Source organism: Zea mays, chromosome 10 (assembly GCF_902167145.1).
Source record: "Zea mays cultivar B73 chromosome 10, Zm-B73-REFERENCE-NAM-5.0, whole genome shotgun sequence".
NCBI classification, from domain to species: Eukaryota; Viridiplantae; Streptophyta; class Magnoliopsida; order Poales; family Poaceae; genus Zea; species Zea mays.
Genome location: NC_050105.1, coordinates 133,282,330 through 133,301,832, shown reverse-complemented (window position 1 = coordinate 133,301,832; position 19,503 = coordinate 133,282,330). Strand labels below are relative to the sequence as shown.

The window sequence follows — 19,503 nt, the reverse complement described above, 5'->3', positions numbered from 1 at the left end:
GCCAATAAAAAGACCAAGAAAAGGGTTCAACAAAGAGAGCAAGGGATAACCGAAGTGTGCCCTGGTCTGGCACACCGGACTGTCCGGTGTGCCACCGGACAGTGTCCGGTGCACCAGGGGACTCCAAGCTAAACTCTTCACCTTCGGGAATTCTCAGAGGCGCTCCGCTATAATTCACCGGACTGTCCGGTGCACCACCGGAAAGTGTCCGGTGCCCCAGGGGAGAGCGACTCTGAACTCGCCGGCTTCGGGAATCCGCTTCGCTAAAATTCACCGGACTGTCCGGTGTAACGCCGAACTGTCCGGTGAGCCAGCGGAGCAACGACTACTTCACGCGCAACGGTCGACTGCAACGCATTAAATGCGCGCCTGCACGCGCAGAGGACAGAGGACGCGCGGGTGGCACACCGGACAATCTACAGGACTTGTCCGGTGCACCACCGGACAGCCAGGCGGGCCCACAAGTCAGAGCTCCAACGGTCGGAACCCAACGACCAGGTGACGTGACTGGCGCACCGGACTGTCCGGTGCGCCATGCGACAGAAGCCTTCACCAAACGGCTAGTTTGGTGGTTGGGGTTATAAATACCCCCAACCACCCCACATTCAAGTCATCCAAGTTTTCACACTTCTACACCTTACAAGAGCTATAGAATTCAATACTAGACACACCAAATAGATCAAATCCTCTCCCAATTCCACACAAAGCTTTAGTGATTAGTGAGAGAGATTTGTTGTGTTCTTTTGAGCTCTTGCGCTTGGATTGCTTCCTTCTTTCATTCTTTCTTGCGAACAACTCAATTGTAACTAAGGCAAGAGATACCAATTGTGTGGTGGTCCTTGCGGGGAAGTTTGTTCCCGTTTGATTGAGAAGAGAAGCTCACCCGGTCTGAGGGACCGTTTGAGAGAGGGAAAGGGTTGAAAAAGACCCGGTCTTTGTGACCACCTCAACGGGGAGTAGGTTTGCGAAAACTGAACCTCGGTAAAACAAATCCTTGTGTCACACTCTTTATTCGCTCTCTCGGACTCGTTTATATTTCTAACGCTAACCCGGCTTGTAGTTGTGCTTAAGTTTGTAAATTTCAGATTCGCCCTATTCACCCCCTCTAGGCGACTTTCAATTGGTATCAGAGCCCTGTGCTTCATTAGAGCCTAACCGCTCGAAGTGATGTCGGGAGATCACACCAAGAAGGATATGGTGACCGGTGAGAAGCCCGCTACAAGCCACGGGAAGGCTCCATCGGGAGAGTCCTACAACAAAGGGAAGGGGAAGGAAAAGGAATCCCCTTCACACAAGTCGCGTCGGAGCGGTGACAAGAAGAAGAAGATGAGGAAGGTAGTCTACTACAAGACCGACACCTCGTCGCCATCCACCTCCGGCTCCGACACGCCCTCCGTAACTTCTAAGCGCCATGAGCGCAAGAAGTTTAGTAAGATCCCTCTACGCTATCCTCGCATTCCTAAACATACGCCTTTACTTTCCGTCCCATTAGGCAAACCACCAACGTTTGATGGTGAAGATTATGCTAGGTGGAGTGATATGATGCGATATCACCTAACCTCACTCCACAAAAGTATATGAGATGTTGTTGAGTTTGGTGTACAGGTACCATCCGTAGGGGATGAAGATTATGATGAGGACGAAGTAGCCCAAATCATGCACTTCAACTCCCAAGCCACCACTATACTCCTCGCCTCTCTAAGTCGAGAGGAGTATAACAAGGTGCAAGGATTGAAGAGCGCCAAGGAGATTTGGGACGTGCTCAAGACCGCGCACGAAGGAGACGAGGTGACCAAGATCACCAAGCGGGAGACGATCGAGGGGGAGCTCGGTCGCTTCCGACTTCGCCAAGGGGAGGAGCCACAAGATATGTACAACCGGATCAAGACCTTGGTGAACCAAGTGCGCAACCTCGGGAGCAAGAAATGGGATGACCACGAAATGGTTAAGGTGATTCTTAGATCACTTGTTTTCGTTAACCCTACACAAGTGCAATTAATTCGTGGAAATCCTAGATATACACTAATGTCCCCCGAGGAAGTGATAGGAAACTTTGTGAGCTTTGAGTTGAAGATCAAAGTCTCAAAGAAGATCAACGAGCTAGATGGCCCCTCCACGACCGAAGCACAATCGGTCGCATTCAAGGTGACGGAGGAGAAGAAGGAAGAGCCTACAACAAGTAGACAACCCATCGACGCCTCTAAACTCAACAACGAGGAAATGGCGCTCATCATCAAGAGCTTACGCCAAATCCTCAAGCAAAGGAGGGGGAAGGATTACAAGCCCCGCTCCAAGAAAGTGTGCTACAAATGTGGTAAGCCCGATCATTTTATTGCAAAATGTCCACTATCTAGTGACAGTGACAGGGGCGACGACAAGAGGGGGAGAAGAAAGGAGAAGAAGAAGTACTACAAGAAGAAGGGTGGTGATGCCCATGTTTGCCGGGAATGGGACTCCGACGAGAGCTCCTCCGACTCCTCCTCCGACGAGGACGCCGCAAACATCGCCGTCACCAAGGGTCTTCTCTTCCCCAACGTCGGCCACAAGTGCCTCATGGCAAAGGACGGCAAAAAGAAGAAGGTTAAATCCAAATCCTCCACTAAATATGAGTCCTCTAGTGATGATAATGCTAGTGATGAGGAAGACAATTTACGTATCCTTTTTGCCAACCTCAACATGCAACAAAAAGAAAAACTAAATGAATTAATTAGTGCCATCCATGAGAAGGATGAACTCTTGGATACCCAAGAGGACTTCCTAATCAAGGAAAACAAAAAGCATGTTAAGGTTAAAAATGCTTATGCTCTAGAAGTAGAAAAATGCGAAAAACTATCTAGTGAGCTAAGCACATGCCATGATATTATCAACAACCTTAGAAATGAAAATGCTAGTTTAATTACTAAGGTTGATTCAAATGCTTGTAATGTTTCAATTCCCAATCTTAGAGATGATAATGTTGATTTACTTGCTAAGATTGAAGAATTGAACATCTCTCTTGCTAGCCTTAGTATTGAAAATGAAAAATTGCTTGCTAAGGCTAAAGAATTAGATGTTTGCAATGCTTCCATTTCCGACCTTAGAAGTAAAAATGATATATTGCATGCTAAGGTTGTAGAATTAAAATCTTGCAAACCCTCTACATCTACCGTTGAACATACTTCCATTTGTACTAGATGTAGAGACATTAATATTGATGCTATCCATGATCACCTAGCTTTAATTAAGAAACAAAATGATCACATAGCTCAACTTAATGCTAAGATTAGTGAGCATGACTTAGAAAATGAAAAATTTAAATTTGCTAGAAGCATGCTCTATAGTGGGAGACGCCCTGGCATCAAGGATGGCATTGGCTTCCAAAAGGGGGACAATGTCAAACTTAATGCCCCTCCTAAAAGATTGTCTAATTTTGTTAAGGGCAAGGCTCCCATGCCTCAGGATAACGAGGGTTACATTTTGTACCCTGCCGGTTATCCCGAGAGCAAAATTAGGAGAATTCACTCTAGGAAGTCTCACTCTGGCCCTAATCATGCTTTTATGTATAAGGGTGAGACATCTAGTTCTAGGCAATCAACCCATGCAAAATTGCCTAAGAAGAAAACTCCTAAGGCATCAAATGATTCTAACATCTCATTTAAGACCTTTGATGCCTCTTATGTTTTAACTTACAAATCCGGCAAGGTAGTTGCCAAATATGTTGGGGGCAAGCACAAGGGGTCAAATACTTGTGTTTGGGTACCCAAAGTTCTTGTATCTAATGTCAAAGGACCCAAAACCATTTGGGTACCTAAAGTCAAGAACTAAACTTGTTTTGTAGGTTTATGCATCCGGGGGCTCAAGTTGGATCCTTGATAGCGGGTGCACAAACCACATGACCGGGGAGAAGAAGATGTTCTCCTCCTATGAGAAAAACCAAGATCCCCAACGAGCTATCACATTCGGGGATGGAAATCAAGGTTTGGTCAAAGGATTGGGTAAAATAGCTATATCTCCTGACCATTCTATTTCCAATGTTTTTCTTGTAGATTCTTTAGAATTTTGTTTCTCAATTATGCAAAATGGGCTACAACTGTCTTTTCACAGATGTAGGTGTTACTGTCTTTAGAAGAAGTGATGATTCAATAGCATTTAAGGGAGTGTTAGAGGGTCAGCTATACTTAGTAGATTTTGATAGAGCTGAACTCGACACTTGCTTAATTGCTAAGACTAACATGAGCTGGCTCTGGCATCGTCGACTAGCACATGTTGGAATGAAGAATCTTCATAAGCTTCTAAAGGGAGAACACATTACTAACAAATGTTCTTTTTGAGAAAGACATGATTTGTAGCGCATGTCAGGCAGGAAAGCAAGTTGAGACTCATCATCCACACAAGAACATTATGACGACTGACAGGCCACTCGAGCTCCTACACATGGACCTATTCGGCCCGATAGCTTACATAAGCATCGGCGGGAGTAAGTATTGTCTAGTTATTGTGGATGATTATTCTCGCTTCACTTGGGTATTCTTTTTGCAGGAAAAATCTCATACCCAAAAGACATTAAAGGGATTCTTGAGACGGGCTCAAAATGAGTTCGGCTTGAGGATCAAGAAAATTAGAAGCGACAACGGGACGGAGTTCAAGAACTCTCAAATTGAAGGCTTCCTTGAGGAGGAGGGCATCAAGCATGAGTTCTCTTCTCCCTACACCCCACAACAAAATGGTGTAGTGGAGAGGAAGAATAGAACTCTATTGGACATGGCAAGAACCATGCTTGATGAGTACAAGACTTCGGATCGGTTTTGGGCCGAGGCAGTCAACACGGCTTGCTACGCCATCAACCGGTTATATCTACACCGAATCCTCAAGAAGACATCATATGAACTCCTAACCGGTAAAAAGCCAAATATTTCATATTTTAGAGTCTTTGGTAGCAAATGCTTTATTCTTGTCAAAAGAGGTAGAAAAACAAAATTTGCTCCTAAGACTGTAGAAGGCTTTTTACTAGGATATGATTCAAACACAAGGGCATATAGAGTCTTTAACAAGTCCTCAGGACTAGTTGACGTTTCTTGTGACGTTGTGTTTGATGAGACTAACGGCTCTCAAGTAGAGCAAGTTGATCTTGATGAGATAGGTAATGAAGAGGCTCCATGCATCACGCTAAGGAACATGTCCATTAGGGATGTGTGTCCTAAGGAATCCTAAGAGCCTCCAAATGCACAAGATCAACCATCCTCCTCCACGCAAGCATGTCCACCAACTCAAAATGAGGATGAGGCTCAAGTTGATGAAGGAGAAGATCAAAAAGATGAGCCACCTCAAGATGACAGCAATGATCAAGGAGGAGATGCAAGTAATCAAGACAAGGAGGATGAAGAACCAAGACCGCCACACCCAAGAGTCCACCAAGCAATCCAACGAGATCACCCGTCGACACCATCCTCGGCGACATTCATAAGGGGTAACCACTCGATCTCGTGTTGCACATTTTTGTGAGCATTACTCTTTTGTTTCCTCTATTGAGCCACACAGGGTAGAGGAAGCACTTCAATATTCGGATTGGGTAGTGGCGATGCAAGAGGAGCTCAACAACTTCACTAGGAATGAAGTATGACATTTGGTTCCACGTCCTAATCAAAATGTTGTAGGAACCAAGTGGGTCTTCCGCAACAAGCAAGATGAGCATGGTGTGGTGACAAGGAACAAAGCCCGACTTGTGGCCAAGGGGTATTCACAAGTCAAAGGTTTGGATTTCGGTGAAACCTATGCACCCGTAGCTAGGCTTGAGTCAATTCGTATATTATTAGCCTATGCTACTTACCATGGCTTTAAGCTTTACCAAATGGACGTGAAAAATGCATTCCTCAATGGACCAATCAAGGAAGAGGTCTATGTTGAGCAACCACCCGGCTTTGAAGATAGTGAGTATCCTAACTATGTGTATAAACTCTCTAAGGCGCTTTATGGGCTCAAGCAAGCCCCAAGAGCATGGTATGAATGCCTAAGAGATTTTCTTATCGCTAATGGCTTCAAAGTCGGAAAGGCCGATCCTACTTTATTTACTAAAACTCTTGACAATGATTTGTTTGTATGCCAAATTTATGTTGATGATATTATATTTGGGTCTACTAACGAATCTACATGTGAGGAATTTAGTAGGATCATGACACAGAAATTCGAGATGTCTATGATGGGGGAGTTGAAGTACTTCTTGGGATTTCAAGTGAAGCAACTCCAATAGGGCACCTTCATAAGCCAAACGAAGTATATTCAAGATATTCTACACAAGTTTGGGATTAAGGATGCCAAGCCCATCAAGACACCCATGGGAACCAATGGGCATCTCGACCTCGACACGGAAGGTAAATCCGTCGATCAAAAGGTATACCGGTCGATGATAGGCTCTTTACTCTATTTATGTGCATCTCGACCGGACATTATGCTTTCTGTATGCATGTGTGCAAGATTCCAAGCCGACCCTAAGGAAGCTCACCTTACGGCCGTAAAACGAATCTTGAGATATTTAGTTTATACTCCTAAGTTTGGACTTTGGTATCCTAGGGGATCCACTTTTGATTTAATTGGTTATTCGGATGCCGATTGGGCAGGGTGTAAAATTAATAGAAAGAGCACATCGGGGACTTGCCAGTTCTTGGGAAGATCCTTGGTGTCTTGGGCTTCAAAGAAGCAAAATTCCGTCGCTCTTTCTACCGCCGAAGCCGAGTATATTGCCGCAGGTCATTGTTGCGCGCAACTACTTTGGATGAGGCAAAACCTTAGGGACTATGGTTACCAATTAACCAAAGTTCCCCTTTTATGTGATAATGAGAGTGCAATCCGCATGACGGATAATCCCGTTGAGCATAGCCGCACTAAACACATAGTCATTCGGTATCATTTTCTAAGGGATCACCAACAAAAGGGAGATACCGAGATTGCATATATTAACACTAAAGATCAATTAGCTGATATCTTTACCAAGCCACTAGATGAACAAACCTTTAACAAACTTAGGCATGAGCTAAATATTCTTGATTCTAGGGATTTCTTTTGATGTCTTGCACATATAGCTCATAAATATACCTTTGATCATGTCTCTTTCATATGCTATGACTAATGCGTTTTCAAGTGAATTTCAAACCAAGTCATAGGTGTATTGAAAGGGAATTGGAGTCTTCGGCGAAGACAAAGGCTTCCACTCCACTCCATAACTCATCCTTCGCCGTCGCTCCGAGCAACTCTCCAACTTTGGTATAATCTTCACTCATATATTGTTTGCCAAAGGGGGAGAAAGTAGTTTGATGGGCTTATATCTCACTCTAAGTATCCGTTTTTGGCGATTCATGCCAAAGGGGGAGAAAGTATTAGCCCAAAGCAAAAGGACCGCACCACCACCCTATTTTAAAATTATTTTTCAATTTGGTATCTTATTGTGTTCAAAAGGGGGAGAAAATAGTATTTTCAAAATTGATATCTTAAAACCCTCTTGAACACTAAGAGGAGGATTTTATTGCGGGGGAGTTTTGTTTAGTCAAAGGAAAAGCATTTGAAATAGGGGGATAAAATTTCAAATCTTAAATGCTTCTCAAAATCTTATTCATTTACCTTTGACTATTTGCAAAATGACTTTGAAAAGGATTTACAAAAAGAATTTGCAAAAACAAAACATGTGGTGCAAATGTGGTCCAAAATGTTAAAATTATAAAGAAACAATCCATGCATATCTTATGAATTTCTATTGGCTCAATTTTAAGTAATCTTTGCACTTACAATTATGCAAACTAGTTCAATTATGCACTTCTATATTTGCTTTGGTTTGTGTTGGCATCAATCACCAAAAAGGGGGAGATTGAAAGGGAATTAGGCTTACACCTATTTCCTAATTGATTTTGGTGGTTGAATTGCCCAACACAAATAATTGAACTAACTAGTTTGCTCTAGTCTATAAGTTCTACAGGTGCCAAAGGTTCACAAAAAGCCAATAAAAAGACCAAGAAAAGGGTTCAACAAAGAGAGCAAGGGATAACCGAAGTGTGCCCTGGTCTGGCACACCGGACAGTGTCCGGTGCACCAGGGGACTCCAAGCTAAACTCTTCACCTTCGGGAATTCTCAGAGGCGCTCCGCTATAATTCACCGGACTGTCCGGTGCACCACCAGACAGTGTCCGGTGCCCCAGGGGAGAGCGACTCTGAACTCGTCGGCTTCGGGAATCCGCTCCGCTAAAATTCACCGGACTGTCCGGTGAGCCAGCGGAGCAACGACTACTTCGCGCGCAACGATTGACTGCAACGCATTAAATGCGCGCCTGCGCGCAGAGGACAGAGGACACGAGGGTGGCACATCGGACAGTCTACAGGACTTGTCTGGTGCACCACCGGACAACTAGGCGGGCCCACAAGTCAGAGCTCCAACTGTCGGAACCCAACGACCAGGTGACGTGGCTGGCGCACCGGACTGTCCGGTGCGCCATGCGACAGAAGCCTTCACCAAACGGCTAGTTTGGTGGTTGGGGTTATAAATACCCCCAACCACCCCACATTCAAGTCATCCAAGTTTTCACACTTCTACACCTTACAAGAGCTATAGCATTCAATACTAGACACACCAAATAGATCAAATCCTCTCCCAATTCCACACAAAGCTTTAGTGATTAGTGAGAGAGATTTGTTGTGTTCTTTTGAGCTCTTGCGCTTGGATTGCTTCCTTCTTTCATTCTTTCTTGCGAACAACTCAATTGTAACCAAGGCAAGAGACACCAATTATGTGGTGGTCCTTGCGGGGAAGTTTGTTCCCGTTTGATTGAGAAGAGAAGCTCACTCGGTCTGAGGGACCGTTTGAGAGAGGGAAAGGGTTGAAAAAGACCCGGTCTTTGTGACCACCTCAACGGGGAGTAGGTTTGCGAAAACCGAACCTCAGTAAAACAAATCCTTGTGTCACACTCTTTATTCGCTCACGATTTATTTTGTGCCCTCTCTCTCGGACTCGTTTATATTTCTAACGCTAACCCGGCTTGTAGTTGTGCTTAAGTTTGTAAATTTCAGATTCGCCCTATTCACCCCCCCCTCTAGGAGACTTTCACCACGTAAGCCTTCGCTGAAGCAAGGTGTCCTCACCACTATACAACAAATGATTGGTTGCGTCATATTAAAGGGAGATTATATATACACTAATAATTGACTAATAAAAAGTGTATTTGTGTTTTAATAAATCTATACTATATTAAAAGTCTGTTTAAATGTACTAGAGCTAACAGTCAGTTGGCTAAAAAATGTTAGTGGAATTAGCTAGCTAATAAATAGATAGCTAACTATTAACTAATTTAATAAAAATAGCTAATAGTTGAATTATTAGCTAGGGTGTTTGTATATCTCCAACTAATTTTAACTACTAACTATTAGCTCTATTGCATTTGTCGGGTACCATAATTAGGGGTACCCCCAACACTCCTAAACACGGCTGGTAACCACCATCAACACAAGCTGCAGAGACTGATGGGCATGATTCAGGTCAAGGCTTCGTCTACTCAAGGGACGCGATCTCGCTTCGCCCGAGCCCAGCCTCGGGCGGGAACAGTAGTCCCAAACTTGCGCTTCAGATTTAACTACTAAAAATCTATATGTTATGCTACACAACGCATATCCAAGAAAGACACAATCCACTGTCCTTGGACCAAGCTTGCGCTTTTTATTAATTGGTACATTGACTTTCGCCATGCACCCCCAAGTGCGCAAGTATGAAAGTGATGGTTTTCTCCCAACCCACTTCTCATAAGGGGTTTTCTCTTCTTTGCCCATAGGAATTCTATTCAGAACATGACATGAAGTCAGGACTGCCTCCCCCCACCATGCCTTAGATAAACCACAAGTGTCTAACATGGCATTCACCAGATCAGTCAACGTACGGTTTTTCCTTTCAGCAATCCCGTTTGATTCGGGTGAATAGGGAGGCGTCCTCTCATGAATAATGCCATGTTCTGTACAGAAATCATCAAAGACTTTGGGAAAGATTCGCCACCACGATCTAATCTAAGACGTTTGATCTTTCTCTCTAGTTGGTTTTTAACTTCAGCCTTATAGATTTTAAAGTAGTCTAAAGCCTCATCTTTAGTTTTTAGCAAGTATGCATAGCAAAATCTAGACGGATCATCAATCAATGTCATGAAGTATCTCTTACCACCATTTGTCAACACACCATTCATCTCACAAAGATCAGAATGTATGAGTTCTAGAGGTGCCAGGTGTCTCTCCTCAGTAGCCTTGTGAGGCTTTCGAGGTTGCTTCGACTGCACACAACTATGGCACTTAGAACCTTTGACTATGATGATATTCGGAATTAAACTCATGGTTGCAAGCCGAGACATAGAGCCAAAATTAATATGACACAAACGAGAATGCCAAATACTCGCAAGATCATCAACATTAGCGCAAATATGGTTCACAGACTTATTATTGAAATCTAACAGAGAAAAGCGGAACAAGCCTCTGCAATCATAGCCTTTACCAATAAATTGTCCAGACTTATACACAACTAATTTATTGGACTCCAAAACTACCTTGAACCCATCTCTACATAGAAGGGTTCCGCTAACAAGATTCTTGTGTATAGAAGGGACATGATGCACGTTCTTCAGCTGCACGATCTTTCCCGAAGTAAACTTCAGATCCACCGTGCCAGTGCCATGAACAAAAGCATGTGACCCATTCCCCATTAGGACAGAAGAATCCCGGACGCCCTGATAAGAAGAGAACAAGTTAATGTCAGAACACACATGAACATTAGCACCAGTATCAAGCCACCAGCTAGGTGATTGAAATACTGAGAAGATGAAAGGTAAATTACCATACCCTTTGTCTTCCTCATTGCTAGCGACCACTGTGTTGACATTGCCCTTTTTGCCACGACGATTCGCTCGATCAGGACAATCCTTGGCAAAATGACCCGCCTCGCCACATGCGAAACATGTCAATTCAACCTTGTTCTTCTTCTTCTTGAAGTTGGTAGTTTTGTTGGGCTTGTTAGATTTTGGCTTTCCTTTGCCCTTGTTGTGGTTCCTTTGAACCATGTTGGCGCTGGAGTGGCCCTCGCCTCCTTTAGATCCCGTGTCCTTAGCCCGAGCTTTCTCCTCAACATCCAGAGACGCTATCAGATTTTCAACTGATATCTCCTGTCTCTTATGTTTCAGAGATGTGGCGAAGTTCCTCCATGTAGAAGGCAACTTTGCAACAATGCACCCAGCCACAAATCGGTCAGGAAGGACTATCTTAAGGTGGTCGAGCTCCTTGGCTATACACTGTATTTCATGAGCTTGCTCTACAATAGAGCGATTATCAACCATCTTATAATCATGAAAGCTCTCCATGATATATAGGTCACTGCCAGCATCTGATGCACCATACTTAGTAGTAAGTGCATCCCACAACTCTTTCTCATCTGTGTACTGAATATTCGCATCAACCAGACGGTCAACAAGGGCGCTAAGAACGGCTCCCGTAAAGATAGTATTGGCATGGTCGTACTCTTTCTCCTGTTCAGGAGTCAGTGGACCCTCAGGTCTGCCTTTACTAACATGGAAGACTTTCATAGCAGTAAGCAGAGTGTGGCCTTGACTTGCCATCTCTTAAAGTGCATACCATTGAACTTTTCTGGCTTTAGCGCGTCGGCAAAAGCAGCCGTAGAAAAACTAGGAAATTGTCTACAATAAGGTTTTTGGATTGTTGAATAATTAGACAAATTCCAGATTAAATTCTGAATATAAATCATGACCAAATCAGAAGAACTGAAGTAAAAAGTCAAATCAGATGATGCGTACTGATTAGACATACTGATAGATGGCGCGCGCCGGAATCAGCAGGGTCGACGACGTCGAAGCAGCGAAATCAGCAGGGTCGACGAGGTCAGAAGATCACGAGCAGTCGCGTGAAGGCGCTTCCCAAAAACCTTATTCGCCCTCTCCCGGTGCAGGATCTAGAAGACGAAGGGTTCCGGAGACCTGCTCTCCTAATCGCAGATGCACGTCTGCGGTTGGGACAGAGGGAACTAAAAGGCGGCGCAGCTATGAAGAGAGGCGAAAGCGAAACTGAGATGAGTTGGATGCTGGCTGTCAGGCGCCTTTTATAGGGCCGAGTCCGCGACCAGATAGCTACCTTCGATCTTATCCGCCCGCGAAAATCTCGCGTTCAGTTTAGATTTTATAGTGATCGGTTAGGATTCAAACTTAACAGCCAAGTAACCAAAAATTCAAACGGCAAAAGGAAGTCGCGCCCCCGCAAGGGGGGCGGATTTCGGCGGACCATTCACGCGCATGTCGTGCGCCCGCGCCCTCCGCCCCGCCCCGCCCCGCCCCGGCGAGGCGAGCGCGTGTGGCTCTCCACACTCTCTCCTCTCATCCATGACTTGGTGAGTGAGTGTGGCTTCCATATTTAAGCTAGCTCTACTCCACTAGAACTAGCAATATAGTGCTATTGGTTCCACCTATTCCCTAGCCATCCACTTATATGAGCTTTTAAGATTTTCCTGAGATTTATTTGATTTTCTTAATTTGGGCGTAGCCTATAAATCCTAACAGATATGGAGTCATGCCGTGAAAATGGTGCCGAAATTACAATATCTTGTATTTTTTTGACTGATGAGTTTTATAATAGGTATATATATGGAATAATTTTAAAAACTGTCATAACTAATTATATTGGAAGGCCAACATATCAATGAATTCGATATTATATAGGTATATATAAACATTTTGGATGTAATGTTTTTTTTATCATGCGTGTGTCGCACGTGCACTTCCGCTAGTATAGATAGATAGAAATTGTTACCGCTCAATCCTAGCTAGTATGATGAAGTATTGGCAAAGAAAGACTGGATTTAGAATATTAAAAAGTAAATAAAAAGAAGTTAGTGGCGGAGTCGTTGGTCTCCACGCGTGGATGGTGTCGCCAATGATCCCGCTTTGAACGAGACGAGTAGTTATGACACGGAGCCAATGTTAAAGAAAATATATATTACTATACTAATAGCCAGTAATCACATCGAACCTTGACTAGTAATCGAGGAGGCTACACACGTACTGCTACGGTACTTGGCGTACGTACTAATAAATACTTTTGCGGCAAAACGAGAAGGGCACGAAGTTTTACTGCTTTCCTGTCCTCTCGTGTGAACCCACGTTTTTTCGCTCTGCTACGCTCGCATTCAACAGTCGCCCCAAGGTTAGCTGCCGCTTAAGCGCGCGTACGTGTAGTGTTTTTTTTTGTCTTATTATTCCTAGTGGAGGTACGTAATTAACAAAGATTATCGGAGCGATATCATACCCGGTGAGGTACGTAATTTAGGTGACCGACGACGTACGACGATGCCGACGTCTGAAAGCTACGTGCGCGCGCGATCATTGAATTTTTTCCGTCGTTGTCGATAATGGGTAATTGGTTTTTTTAACTAATTTGTAGTCTCTATACTTTATTTCATTTCATTTTAATCTTTAAATCATCGTATCGAAAACTAAAACTCTATTTTAATTTTTCGCATTTCATAATTTAAAAATTAAATTAAATTAAAATATATCAACTAAAAATTAGTCTCTAAGAACTAAACACGTCTCTAAATAAAAGGCATTTTCCGTTGGTGACGAGCGCGCGCGACGAATACGTACGCGCACGCGTGTTCTTCATGGATCGATCGAGGAAGCCAACAACATGTGCGCTGTAGAAATAGCGTGCGTCTTTGCAGAGATCGATGTTGGCCGTTGAAACTTGTTCATTCACACCTAAGAATGACAAAAGCAGACCAAGACATTTGTGCCCCCAGCAGCACCACTCCACTCCGGCTGTAGCAAGATTCGGCATATGAAAGTTTCCGGCGGCCTAAGTAAAGGCTAGCTACAAAGCCGCTCCGCGCTCCAGGAGAAAACACGGGCCACAGGCATAATTAATCTAAGCTCAGACCCCTCTATTCATTCGTTCTACGTCTATATCTATTCTCGAATATTTATCGTCGGTTAATTTATTTTTGAATAAAAAATAATAAACATAGTATTAAATAAAAAGTAGAGCGTTGGCCTTGGGTTGAATTGATGGTTGAACCGTCCGGCGTCCAGGCAAAGCGGCCGTCGGCGCGCGAGGAGGCCCGATTCGATACGGCTGCGACCTGCGACCTCGGGCATTGCTCTGTCCTTTGCCCTGGGCCCTGGCCACCCAAAATGTCTGATGTCTCAGTAACCAAAACCAAGCCAGATGAATAGATGATGCACAAGTCGCTTGCGCGACATATGCACTATTACGCTGGCGCCACCTCTCGGCGGTGAACGTTACGTGCCTCGTCTTTCCCTTTCACTCCTCGTCTATATCATTGCATCGTCTATCTTTCACAACTCCTGGCCAGGCGAGGCGCGCCGGTGGACTTGGCCGCGCGCGCGCCGTCGGCGGTCGGCGGCCTCTGCGGCTCTGTTTACCAAAAGCGGTGCCGTGCACGTACGCGTCTCGTTGAGCCCGGCCGGAGCCTCTGCATGCGCCGTTGCGTGTGTGTGTGTGTCTGGAAGAGAGGATCGGAGTCGACGGCGGAAGATCGAGCACGGCGCCGGGTACGGTGCTCTATCACTCCGATTGTCCTGCGGGGTACGGCCGTCTAAATTTCAACCTTAACGACTCTCGTCTCCTCACCAGTCATCACCCTTACTTAGGTTTAGCGTGCTGATTTGTCTTCGCGCAGGTGCATGATCACCTGGTGGTGCACAGTACATAATTAAAGTGGTGACCACGTGTGTCCACGAGCGCGGCGGCGGAGCGTGGGGATGACCGCGACGCGAGCTCGGTCCGACTGACCGAGGGCGGACGCGCACCCACGCCACGCCGCCACATGCGGCGCCAGCGATAAAGGGACGGACGACGACCGAGCGACGGTCGGCGTATGCATGCCGACGCCCACGCTGAAGAAGAATCCAAGCTCATGCACGGAAGAAACCACTCCATCACCCCAAAACGCCAAATCGCTCGTGTCTTCCGTCACCGCACACCAAGCCGAAATCGTTTATCCTCTGAGAGATGATTTTCTCTCTCTCTCTCTCTCTCTCTCTCTCTCTCTCTCTCTCTCTCTCTCTCTCTCTCTCTCTCTCTCTCTCTCTCTCTCTCTCTCTCTCTCTCTCTCTCTCTCTCTCTCTCTCTCTCTCTCTCTCTCTCTCTCTGCATTGAATCATTTGTTACGCCAGGTTTTTTTGCTCACATATGCATGTGCATGTCAGCATCAGCCCATTAGATGTAATGGAAACTACCTATATATATTTAGGTTATAGGACGGTCCTATGGACATTTCCAACCTAAAAGTTAGATGTTTTCCATGTTTATTAAGGGCCTGTTTGTTTACCCCCATGGATTATATAATCTGGATTATTTTTTAGGATTATATAATCTGGATTATATAATCTGAGTAGTCCTGTTTGTTTACCCAGATTATTTGAGTTGTTAATAGGATTCTTTTGTATGAGGAAGACAAGAATGCCCTCTATATTTGTACTAGGTCGAACCAGACAATGGCACCTGGAGCCTGGCGGCTAGGGTTAGGAGGAGTCGAGGAGGAATTATGCTGGATTTGCTGGTCGCTGGATGCCGGATAGGCGCAAAAACGATTCGGTGGATTATAATGACATTGGTGGGTAATTTCTAAGAAACTTGAAAGGGTAGTGGAGAAGTGGGAAAAAAAATAATCTGAAATAAGCACCTCCTCACTTGCTTATGGATTATCATAATCCAAAGGGTTAGATTATATAATCTGGGCAAATAAGCTGGACTGTTTGTTTGCCTCTTAGGATTATTTAATCAAGATTATATAATCTGAGGGGTAAACAAACAGGCCCTAATTAGAATACCAACTAAGTAAACTAGTGATGTGGTGTTGTAATTGATAGAGAGAGAGAGAGAGCAAATTTTTTTTGGAGTATGGTCAATAATTTAGCTACCTACTCTTTATAGGCAAGTGTCACGTAGCTAGCCTAACAATCCATTCGTATAACAGTCGGAAATTTGGATCCATACCATTAAAAGATCACCACTTTGGATCTATACCATTACTATCTCACTTACATGTGGGTCCACATGAGTCAATGACATGTGGGGTCCATGGTATATATCTAAAGTTTGGATCTTTTAATGGTATAGATCCAATTGTTCCTTTTGTATATGTGCCACATCATTAATACAAATGGCGGCTCTCATGTCACCTTATGATAATTGTTCTTAGGCAAGATATAAAAAAAATATTATAGATAGATAACAAATGACAAAACAAATTGTTTTCAAGAAAAATGACCATTACAAATAATATATGGTTTTCATACAAATAGCATGCACATGATTTGGTAATTACAGCTGCATGTCTCTCCATACAGCGCAACAACACTGAGCATCTCGCTAATAATCGACCTAAGACGCTGTTTAGACTATATATGAACTAAATTTTAGTTTCACATCAGCTCTTAATAAGTCTTCAAATAGGAGGTTTATGGTTTAGCTGACCTCTTGTGAAAATTTCAGAGCACACATACAAATAAACTAAAACGGTTTAAAGTTTTAAATCCCAACTTTAGACAATGACTAGACCATATAGACCAGAGAATGATGAAACGACACCCTAATTCGTGAGCTTATAAAAAGTTACGAGGAAAATAAACCACAGAGGCTAGAAAATTACAGCCCCACTTGGCCACTCCACCGAGGAACCACTTACCCGGAAGTTGCGTGGGCTGACGCATCCGAGCACGTGTCCCTTTGAACTCTCACTCAAGCGCTACGTTGTACAACAGCAGCAAAGAAAAAACACATAAAAAAAATTCTCAATATCTCTATGCGACGATCACCAAGATAAATAGCCGGGCACCCTCGCGCCTCCACCCTTGCCTTCAGCACGACCAGGACACTGCTCCCGTCCCCGAAAGACAAACAGGCAAGCAGCAAAGACACGCCTCCCTGCCTGCACTCCCCACACGCCCACACCTCCAACAGACAAAGACAATCTAGCAAGCACACACAGCATCAGGAGGAGGAGATCGAGTACGGGTTTGAAGCAGAGAATGGGGAGGGCTCCGTGCTGCGAGAAGATGGGGCTCAAGAGGGGGCCATGGACGCCGGAGGAGGACAAGATCCTGGTCGCGCACATCCAGAGCTTCGGCCACAGCAACTGGCGCGCGCTGCCCAAGCAAGCCGGTGAGCGACCCTGCCTCTCCTCCTAGTTTGCTTGCTTCATTCTCGGCATGTACGGCGCCGTCCGTCCGTCCTGCCCGCAGAGCGGTAAATAACGACATGTGCTGCTGTGCAGGGCTGCTGCGGTGCGGCAAGAGCTGCCGGCTCCGGTGGATCAACTACCTGCGCCCGGACATCAAGCGCGGCAACTTCAGCAAGGAGGAGGAGGACGCCATCATCACCCTCCACGAGCAGCTCGGCAACAGGTACGTAACGTACCTACCGCTGCTAATTAATCTCGCGCCACCCATTTTTCTCCGCATCGATCCCTTTTCTTTCCCCTTTCTAGCGTGGTGTTGCTGTCTTTTCGGGTGTTTTGCTGAATCGGAGGAGCAATGATGGCTTCTGCTTGTTGCTTCAAACGCAAATCACTCTTCGTCTTCCTCTTGCTCCTGTCACTGGGGCAGGGCATATAGCATACACATACATTATCCCCCATGGCCATGGGCCCCCCGCCTCGAAAGAAAACGCAAGTGTGGTGGCCACTTGGTCACTAGTTAATTAATCACACTGACGCTGCGCGAGATGCGCCGGAGATTCCACCTGCTCTAGTTTGGCCGTCCTCCCTCGAGACGTGGACGACGGACACTGCTGCGTGCCGTGCAGGGCCGTCTGGAGCTCGGTGCACAGCGTTAAACAAGTGCGTGTGATTCCGCGAGGGGAATCAAACCACGCAGCCGAGATAGATTAGGAGTAGACAGCAGCGTGGAACATGCATGCTAGCTAAGCTACCTCGCAGAGATAGAGAGGTGCTTAATTAATCGAATTCCGCCTTTGACAAACCTGTGCACTGCCACTGATGTGATGAGCTCTGAACTGTTACAGGTGGTCCGCCATCGCCGCCAGGCTGCCCGGGCGGACGGACAACGAGATCAAGAACGTCTGGCACACGCACCTCAAGAAGCGGCTGGAGCCCACCACCAAGCAGCTGGAGCAGGAGCAGCACGGGGCGCATGCAGGTGGTGGCGCCGCCAGGAAGCGCAGCAGGCCCAAGCGCGCGGGTGCCAGGAAGACGACGACGGCCGCCGTCGCCCCGGCCACCACCGCGCCGGCGTCGCCTGAACGGTCGGCGGCCTCGTCGTCGGTGACCGAGTCGACGGAGCAGGAGCAGGGAAACACGGGGACGAGCTCGCCCGGGTTCCCCAAGGAGGAGAGCTTCACCTCGTCCTCGGAGGCCGCCGAGGAGTTCCAGTTCGACGACACGTTCTGGTCGGAGACGCTGTCCATGCCGCTGGACAGCTTCGACGACGTCCCCATGGAGCCCTGCTCCGGCGCGTTCGGCGACGTGGCCGCCTCCTCCTCCTCGTCGTCCGTTGGCGCCGACGCCGACTTGGACTACTGGCTCGGAGTGTTCATGAAGTCCGGCGACGCGCACCAACAACTGCCGCAGGTTTAGAGCGCGCACGCGCGCCCGAGAATTTTCAGTTCCCTGGCTAATTGATTCATCGTTCTTTCTCTCTCCCTGCACGTCTTGCAATCGGAATTCGGAGGGGACAGTCACAATAGCAGCTAATTAATAGAGGGGTGTGTGTGTTGAGGACCACGACGAGATTAGGAAGAAACAACGCGACATGCCATTGCATCTATCTCTTGTTTGCCTTCTTGTATATAAAGATCGATCGATCGACAAGATATCGGTGATCGAAACCTATATATGCTACCCATTTTGAGAGGAATTCTTCTGCACGCGGATGCGGATTTCCATGTAACAGTAGTGATGAGCACCAGAAACGCACTCGGCGTCTCGGCCTCTTCCAATTCGTTGATTAAATCCATCTTTGTGTGCTACTCGTGCGTTCGGGTACGGAATCACGTCATGTCAATGCTGAACTCGTGCACGGCTTCTGTCCTGCGACCTGTTCATCTCCGCTGCACGCTTCGTCCCCAGCTGAGGCCTTGTTCGGTTAGCTCTCAATCCATGTGGATTGAGTGGGATCGGATGAGTTTGAATCCCAAACAAGTCAAACTTCTTAAGAATTTTTTCCAATCCCTTCCAATCCATGTATATTGGGAATAACCGAACAAGGCCTGAGGTGAAATGGTAACCGCTGCCTTTAGGACAATGTCTGAAACACGTGCGCGGAGACCCGGAGAAACTAATTATTTGTGTGGGTTACTGTTAGACATTGACAAGCACAGATCTGGCTGTCTCCTGATTGATTCTGCGGCACCTTTGTTTGATCTCGAAAATTAAACGATGAACATGTTGGATGATAGCGCCTCCATTTTTCTATTCCAACCTATTTGCACAAGCAGGTCTCCTGCCGTTGTATACGCTAGGAGGGTTCAGAT

The 19,503-nt window shown here is 45.9% G+C and overlaps 1 protein-coding gene across 1 annotated transcript; it reads left to right on the top strand.

The window, feature by feature from the left end:
- The first annotated feature begins 16,878 nt into the window (after positions 1–16,878).
- On the top strand, positions 16,879–19,061 carry LOC100272967 (MYB transcription factor). The gene is made up of 3 exons (NM_001147418.1): positions 16,879–17,175; positions 17,288–17,417; positions 18,037–19,061. The coding sequence occupies exons 1-3, from the start codon at positions 17,043–17,045 to the stop codon at positions 18,605–18,607; spliced, it is 834 nt and encodes a 277-aa protein (NP_001140890.1). The 5' UTR covers positions 16,879–17,042; the 3' UTR covers positions 18,608–19,061.
- The last annotated feature ends 442 nt before the right edge of the window (positions 19,062–19,503 follow it).

What these genes read in the sequence shown, in the direction of transcription:
- LOC100272967 (NM_001147418.1), top strand. Translation starts at nt 17,043, where the DNA reads ATGGGGAGGGCTCCGTGCTGCGAGAAGATGGGGCTCAAGAGGGGGCCA. An exon ending in CGCGCTGCCCAAGCAAGCCG is followed by an intron (nt 17,176 to 17,287) that starts GTGAGCGACCCT and finishes GCTGCTGTGCAG; the next exon opens with GGCTGCTGCGGTGCGGCAAG. An exon ending in CACGAGCAGCTCGGCAACAG is followed by an intron (nt 17,418 to 18,036) that starts GTACGTAACGTA and finishes GAACTGTTACAG; the next exon opens with GTGGTCCGCCATCGCCGCCA.